This window comes from Ictidomys tridecemlineatus, chromosome 15, assembly GCF_052094955.1.
Source record: "Ictidomys tridecemlineatus isolate mIctTri1 chromosome 15, mIctTri1.hap1, whole genome shotgun sequence".
Taxonomy (NCBI): Eukaryota; Metazoa; Chordata; class Mammalia; order Rodentia; family Sciuridae; genus Ictidomys; species Ictidomys tridecemlineatus.
In genome coordinates, this window is record NC_135491.1 from 6,373,145 (window position 1) to 6,381,236 (window position 8,092).

General features: G+C 57.1%; 1 protein-coding gene across 11 annotated transcripts; it reads left to right on the plus strand.

The window, feature by feature from the left end:
- The first annotated feature begins 26 nt into the window (after positions 1–26).
- Akt1s1 (AKT1 substrate 1) lies at positions 27–7,236 on the plus strand. 11 transcript variants are annotated; one of them, XM_005336707.5, is made up of 6 exons: positions 33–171; positions 666–824; positions 3,802–4,181; positions 4,855–4,932; positions 5,013–5,182; positions 6,269–7,236. In XM_005336707.5, exons 2-6 carry the CDS (start codon positions 772–774, stop codon positions 6,410–6,412), a joined length of 825 nt encoding a protein of 274 aa, XP_005336764.1. In that variant the 5' UTR covers positions 33–171; positions 666–771; the 3' UTR covers positions 6,413–7,236. The 11 variants fall into 11 exon arrangements, with proteins under 11 accessions (XP_077887740.1, XP_005336764.1, XP_013218946.1 ...); XM_013363492.4 differs by having other exon boundaries at positions 699–824; XM_013363491.4 differs by lacking the exon at positions 33–171 and adding an exon at positions 367–495.
- The last annotated feature ends 856 nt before the right edge of the window (positions 7,237–8,092 follow it).

Here is an 8,092-nt window from a genome sequence, read left to right on the forward strand (position 1 = left end):
GAGTTCGCCCACTTTTTTTCCCATGCTGTATACTGGCATCGAAGTCAAAGAGGTGCCATTTTGCTCAAGGGCACGGCCCTAACAGGTCGGCCAGGGCCATGTTAATGCGGGGCAGTCTCATCTCTCCGCGGGGCACGAAAGCGAGGTGTTGGAAAAGAGGAACAGATAAAGGTGAGAGGAGATGTACACAAGACGTTCGGAGGGGCTCGGGATTACGGGATGCAGCCGTAAATGCCCCCGGAAACGAAGCTGTCCCAGACGAATTCCTGAGTCACCGTGGAAAGTGGGCTGAGCCGCCATTTTGAAGCTGGGCAAACCGAAGCAAGAAATGCTGCCATATTGGATATTTGCCAGTCTTGGTGCTGCTGGGAGGGTAGGTTGGTGGGAGGGAGTGTCCATACACATTGGGAGAAAATGAAGCCAGACTGGATGCCATGTCGCTGACGGGCTCTGATTTCCTCCATTTTTTGTGTCTGCGGAAAAACTTGATTACTGGTGAGGGATGTCAGGTCACTTGCCGGAGTTTATTACAAACCTGTGTGAGGATCTGCAGTCAGCCATATTTCTTGGGGGCAAATCGAAGTGGCCTAGGCTTGCGCGGAAACCTTTCTTTCACCATCTCATTTATGGGCACTCTGCTGTTACTATTGCCCCCATTGGTCTAGATGAAGCATCTATTGTTGCCATTTTGGTCTCAGGAGACCCGAATAAGGGAGGAGGAGTGTGCGGAGTGGAGGAGGGGCAACTACACGGAAGTGACGCAGCGCCGCCATGCCTTTTGAGGGCGGCGACGGCGCCGGGCCGGCCATGCTGGCTACGGGCACGTGAGTGGAGGCGGCGTTGTGAATCGCGGTGTGGGGAGGATTTGGCGTTCCGGAGTCAGAGGGGGCGCTGGGAGGGCTATCGGTTCACGGAAGGGGTACGGCCTGCATCAGTCAGCGGGCAGAGATCGTCCAGCGACCTTTGGCTGAATGCTGGAAGAGAGTCTCCCATGGGAACCGTCATGTCTGACCTCAGGAAAATCCTAGACAACCTTATTTTCCGGTGTCCCTACTACCCACAGGATCCTCACCTTGACTCGTGGGCCATGCCACGGGACCTAGGTGTCGCTCGAGGGGGTGTTCGCGGAGCCCCTCACCCCTCCAAAGGCGGGACTTCCGGTCCTGGCCCCACCTGGGCGGGATTTCCTGTTTTTTCTTGTAGAAGTGGGTCCTCCCTGGACCCCGGGCGTGGTGGGAATGGGTCTGAGCGGCGGAGCTGGTCCCCGACGTTCTCCCTGCCCCGGCTCCAGCGTGCATGCTCGCGTTCCTCACCCCTCCGGGCGAGGGTCGCTTCCAGCTTGACAGGTGGGGGGCTTCGCTAGCATCCCTCATGCTTTGGGGGCTTGCCCTTTTCTCACCGCTTCCTGGAGTCAGCTTCCTCACTCCCCTTCCCCTCCTCCTCACCTTTCTTCCCTCCACATCCCATATGAAGGGACCAGTCGCCTTGCTGCCGCCCCCCGCCCTCCCTTAGGGGACATGTCCCACTCCCAATCTTAAACTCCACGGGGGTGAGGCTCCTGAGAGGCGACTGGACCCGCTCCCAGAGGAGGGGGCGGGAGGCTCCTAGCTCTTTGCTGCCCTGTTGGGGAGCAGTCCAGAGAGCCCTCAGGCCTTGGCAGAGAGGTTGTGTAAGTCCCTGGTCCTTTTTGCCCCTGCCTCTTGTCTGAGGTGCAGGGACCTTAACAACCCGCTTTGCCTCCGTTTTCACACTGGTCAGCTCTGTGGCCACCCCAAGTTCTAGTGCAAAGAGGTAGTTGGATCCTAATATCCTCTTCTATTTTCTGCATGTACACATAGGGGGCCCAGGAAAGAGAGCCCAGGCCATGTCTGTCACTGTCAGGACCTGCCTGTGATTTTAGACGAGTCTGTACCTGCTCTGAGCCTGAGTTTCCTTCATCAGATGAAAGAACTTGACAGTGTACAAGACACTGGACACCTCCCAGTGCTGCAGGACCTGGGTATCAGACAGACAGCGGTTTTAGCCCCTCTTCTGCCTTGTCCAGCTGTGTGCTTTCTGGCTAGTTTCTTAAGCTCACTGAGCCTCATTTTCCCCATCTGGATAAGAAGATCATGAATCTTCCCACCTGAGGCAGGCAGGATGGTCGGCAGGATTAAGAACTCTCTAGATCTTGTCCTAGTCCTGGCCTCAGCCCTGCTATTTCTGGCTGTGTGACCCTGGACAAGGTACTAAGTTTCCCTGAGCCTGAGTTTGCAACTGTAAAGTGGGGTGATACTCTCCCTTCCCCTTAGGGTGGGGAGTGAGATGAAGTTGATTCCACCCTCGGGCCCTGCCTGGAATATGGAATGTGTTGCGTGGACCTCCCTCCCAGCAGAGTTGTGTACTCCCTGAACTCTGTTGTGGGTTGTCAGCCCCCACCTTAGTGAGCTGAGAGGAGGTGAGGTGAGGACATCGAGTTCCTGTACCCATTTCTGTGGTCACAAATCAAAAAGGGCCTGAAAGTTGAATTCCGATTCCTTGCTTCCTTTCACCCTGCCTCTGGTGGACTTGAATCCCTCCAGTGACAGAGTATTAATTATGTCTCCAAGGAAGCTCCTCAGCTCCCCAGCAGCTCTGGCTTACTGCTTTGGTTAACGGGGAAGAAGGAGGGAAGAGTGGCCCAGGGTCACATAGCTGGCTGGAATCAGGGCAGGAAGCCAGTCCCCTGCCTCTGGCCTTCCCACCGATGTTGCCCAGAGCTGACTTGTCCTAGAGACAGATTCCTGCTTAGGGGAGCTCGCAGTCTGATAAGAGAGGCAGTCAGTGGTACAGCTGTCACTAGCTGAGGTGACTTGACTAGGATGGAGGGAGCCTAAGCATTGTGGGGGCTGAGGAGGATGTCGTCCACTTGGGAACCAAGGAAGACTTACAGACAAGGTGGCAAGACAGCATCTCATAGGAAGCACAAAGCTTTCAGTGGGTGGATTTCTAGGCAGAGAGCAGCTCACATGGCTTTTTTTCCCCCTTTATTCAATCCTTTCCTGAGGGGATTGGCTGTAACAGGAGGTTGCCCAGATGCAGGAGCCCCAAGGAGGGGAATTGGCTTAATCAGGGGCGAGGGAAGTTTCATTCACACAGGATGAGTGACTGGTTGGCCTTGAATGGAGGTCCAGTCTTCCAGGTGTGGGGACCACCTTGTCCTGGGAATTCCGCAAGTGGTAGGGTCAGCTCTTGGTGGAGATGACCCTCTGGGCCTCATGTTATGTGACTGGAGGCTGGGGTGATGGTGCAGCTGGTTCAACAGAAATGCAGTGCCAGCCTGCCAGTTTCCTAGAAGCCACTGGAAAAAGAAAACAGATGAAATTTATTTCTGCCATCTGTTTTATTTGGCCAGTGTGTGTAACTGCCATCCTTTCAACATGGGGTCCAGAGTGTGTGACGGCTACCGAGCAGTTTTGCCTTCTGCTTCTTCATACTGAGTCTTCAAAACCCGGCATGGCTGTGACGCTCATAGCACCTCTCTGCTTGTAGCTGCCACATTCCAAGGACTCCTGACTCGAATGTGGGACAGGGTAGAGCCAAAAGGAGACCTGGGGCTGGGAAAGGACAGTGCAGATATTTGGGGCAGGAGGGAGGTGGATGTGAGTGAGGGGTGGTGTGAGGGGCCCGGGGAAGTAGCAGGTTTGCAGAAAGCACCAAGCTTAGCCAGGCAAAGTGGATGTGAGGGACATGAGTGGCATCCAGGGAGCAGGTGGACGAGGCTGGGTGGGAACAGTATGGGCACCTGAGCCTCATCCCCCTTTGTCCTGCTTTGGCCCACAGGGCGCTGATGGCGTCAGGGCGGCCGGAGGAGCTGTGGGAGGCTGTGGTGGGGGCCGCCGAGCGCTTCCGGGCCCGGACAGGCACAGAGCTGGTGCTGCTGACGGCTGCGCCACCACCACGCCCGGGACCCTGTGCCTATGCAGCCCATGGCCGTGGGGCCCTGGCTGAGGCTGCCCGTCGCTGCCTCCATGACATTGCCCAAGCTCATAGGGCAGCTGCTGCCGCCCGGCCCCCCGGGCCCCCACCAGAACCACAGCCGCCCAGCCCTGCCCCAAGCCCACCCCAGCCTGCCCTGGCCAGGGAGGATGAGGAGGACGAGGAAGATGAACCAACGGAGACAGAGACCTCCGGGGAGCGGCTGGGTGGCAGCGATAACGGAGGTAAGAAGGTGCCAGGCAGGGGCTGGGGATCTGGTTCTGGCTAGCTGCCTGCTGTGACTTTCCAGGGGGACCGAAGGCCCTTGGGACTGTGTCTCGTGAAAAGTCACCCAGCAGCCACCCCAGTCAGGGAGCAGCCAGCTTGCAGGGGTTCCTCCCAGAGGCTGCACTCAACACTGAGGTTCTGAGGAGTGAGAGAGAGTGCAGGGGAATCAATTAATAGGAATTTCTGTCTGTTGTCACCAATGCCTGGCCTCGGCCTCCTCCCATTGCTGGACAACACCTGCCGAGAAGGAAGGTACAGACAGGAGCCAGGTGTGCGGAGTTGAAATCCTGGTGATGTCACTTGCTGTGGGACCTCCAGCCAGCGACACAATCTGTCAGAGCCTCTCCTTTTGTCAAGCAGGTGTCACAATTGTGGCATTTTCTGTAAGCCTATGTTCTGAGTCACATTGATTGTCCAAAACAGATCTTAGAGGCTCCTCGTTAGCCAGGGTATTTTTGGCATCTGAGGGTGTGACAGGTTGACAGAGGACAGATAACGAGCACCGTGTATTTGAGGCTGAGAGACTAATAATTGCAGGAGCCCCCAGAAAGCAGTGACAGTGGCTGGAGTTGGGGCACTTGTAGCAGGATAGCGACCTGACTGGCCAGGGCCTCTTGACACCGTCCTCAGGGCTCTTTGTGATGGATGAGGATGCCACCCTCCAGGACTTGCCCCCCTTCTGCGAGTCAGACCCTGAGAGCACAGATGGTGAGTGTCTCCCGCTGTCCCCACACCCAAGAACCAGGAATGCTAACAGGGACAGAGGCTGAAGTACCCCTTTCTCACAGATGGCAGCCTGAGCGAGGAGACCCCAGCTGGCCCCCCAGCCTACTCCATGCCCCCAGCCTCAGCGCTGCCCACACAGCAGTATGCCCGGTCTCTGCCCGTGTCGGTGCCTGTCTGGGCCTTCAAGGAGAAGAGGACAGAGGCCCGGTCATCAGATGAGGAGAATGGGCCGGTGAGGGGCAGGTGGGGCTGGGGAGGAGGGAGGCTAGACAGGCTCAGAGCCACCTGCTGCAGGAAGCCCTCAGATCTGCTGCCTTCTCACCTGTGAGCTCACTGAAGCCCACTCAGCCGTGAGAGGCAGGTTTCCAGCCACAGTCTTGCAGCTGCAGCCATGCTGTTCCGAAGGCCTCCCCTGCTCTCCTGGGGTAGCTCCAGCTACCAAACACTGGAACTCCTTGAAGCCAGGAGGAAACTGAGGCACTGAGAGGACGCATGGCCTCCCAGAGGTCTGAGACTGGGACCCAGCTTCCTTTAGAAGAGCAGTGGGCTGCAAGGGAGAAGGCCTGGCATTGTCCCTCTCAAGACTCAGTGTCCATTTACTTAGAGTGATCTGACGCTGGGCAGAAAAATGGGTGTGGGGGTCTGTCGCCCATATTTCTGCCCCCAGGGCCCAGTGAGGCATCAGGTGCAGCGCTGCTGTCCATCTTGGCAGCTTATGGTCACACAGTTAACCCATTGGACCTTCAGGGCCTCCTAGTACTGGACCCTGGGCTGTCCTCATGGGCTCCTGACCAACTAGTGCCTGTGGCCTCTCCCAGCCTACTGGAGGGCTTTGATGGTGGATATGAGGGTCCTTTCTATGCAGACCACCTGATAGTTCACCTTCCTTGCTCCATCTCTGAGATGGCTACCCAATTTCAGCCCTCCCGGGGCCCTGTTATACCCATCTTTCAGAAGGGGAGACTGAGGCCTAGGAAGGCAAAATCTCTATGTACAGCTAGCTAGTCCTCAGCAGAGGTCTGATTGGAATGTGACTGGATTTTTAGCCCAAATGGTGCCTGAGACCCCTCCCTGCGGTGGGACAGGCAGCTGTGGTGGCACACAGGTCAAGATGGGGAGGGGGAGAGGTCAACAAAGCTGCCAGAGGAGGTGTGAGTTGGGTAGAAGAATGGAGCAAGAGGGCATGGCTGGCGATGGGCTTCGTAGGGCCCAAGCGGGAGGGTGGGGACCAGCTGGGAGCGGGCCTGTCGCCCAGGGTGCAGGGGTGAATGCTGGAGCTCTGGGTGTGTGCTGACCCACCCCGCCCACGTCTCTGCAGCCCTCCTCGCCGGACCTCGACCGCATCGCGGCGAGCATGCGCGCATTGGTTCTGCGGGAGGCTGAGGACACCCAGGTCTTCGGGGATTTGCCTCGACCTCGGCTCAACACCAGCGACTTCCAAAAGCTGAAGCGGAAATACTGAGGCCCACGGAGCTTCTCGTCCGCCCCGCCCACACTACACCCCCGCCGCGCCCCCAGGGCTGGCCAATCCCAGCTGGAGCCGGGACAGTCCCCACGAATCCGCGGTCCCAGGACTGACCCGCCCTGTACTTCCCGCCGCCCTTCCAGCCCTCGATCTCCCGCCCAGGAGCGCGATCCGGCCGCTTTTCGCGTGGCGTCTGTCGCCCATTTTTCTGCCCAGCGTCAGACTCTGATTGCTTCGGCCCGCCGTCGGGGCCGGGCCAGTCCTAAACCTCCCGGGGTCAGCTGTGCCTCAGCGAAGGTCCCTGAAGGAGCACTGCCAAGCCCAGGAGTGGGTGGTGGCACTGAGCCTGGTGACTGGGCAGCTCTGCTCGCGGGCTCGTCAGTCTCCCGAGGCCGCCCGCCCGCCCGCCCTTCCAGAATCGTCCCACCTCACTGGCTCCGCGGGACGGCGGCCAAGCCTCCGGCGCCCAGAACTGCGGCTTCCAGTTTATGGCTTTACACTACTGGGCTGGGGTCGTTTTTTGCCCCCAGTCCTGACAGTTGTGACCCTGGCCACCTCAGGGATGGCCCAATCCCGTGTCTGCGTGTGACAGCCCACCTCATTGATTCCATCCCACAAAAACCTGCCAATCCAAGCCCGTCCCCGCGTCCAGGACGGAACCAGCTCCCGCTCCTCTTCCCCCACCCCCACAGGTGCCTTAAAGGGCCCTCGTCCGCCAGAGGTGGAGGGCAGGGGCTCACTCTCCGGCCCTGGTGTGGGGGAGAGAGTGGGGGGGTCGGAAGTTGGGAGGGGCGCTCTGAGATTAAAGAGTTTTACCTCTATGAGTGTGTGAGGTGTTCTACATTTTTCCGAAGACGGAGAGCAGCAGTTAATTGACTCAGTGCAGAGCTGAATGTTGGTATTATCGTCTGGTTTTTGGTGTTTTTTTTTGAGAGAGTAAGAGAATTTTTTTTTTTTAATTTTCGGCGAGCACAACATATATATATTTTAAATGTGGTGCTGAGGATGGAACCCGGGCCGCACGCATGTCCGGCGAGCGCGATACCTCTTGAGCCACATCCCCAGCCCCTCGTCTCGGTTTTAATTTAAATTCACTGGGTCGTGGAGACCTCTTCAGTCCTCTGTGACTATGGAACTCCAACCTTAAGCGGAATGAGTGATGAAATCGTAATGGCCCTTCATTAATAGGTCTCTGGAGAGCGTGCTAAGGTTCCCAAACAAATCCAGGAATCTTCGCACAGGAATTCTGGGGGCGATTAGACAGCAGGTGGGACCTGGTTCGAAGTTAGGACTAGGTTCAGCCGGCTCGCTGGAGCACACGTCGTAACCCCAGCGACTCAGGAGGTTAGCAAGCTCAAGGCCAACCTGAGCGAGACTCTGCCTCAAAATAAAAAAGGGCTGGGGGGAGGGTGGCTCGGTGACAGACCACCTCTGGATTCAATCCCCAATACCAGAAGCAAAAAAAAAAAAGAAAGGTAAAAAATGGAATCTTCATCCCCTATCCTCAGACTACCATCTGAGAAGTGTTAACAATGGAAAAAGACAAAACAGCCTTACTGTCGCTCACTTACATACATCAACTCTTTGTCTTCCTATTAACCCACAACTGGGAACGATTATCTCCACTTTATAGATGCGGATTTAACTGCAGCATCGGGGGTAAAACAAAAGTAGATG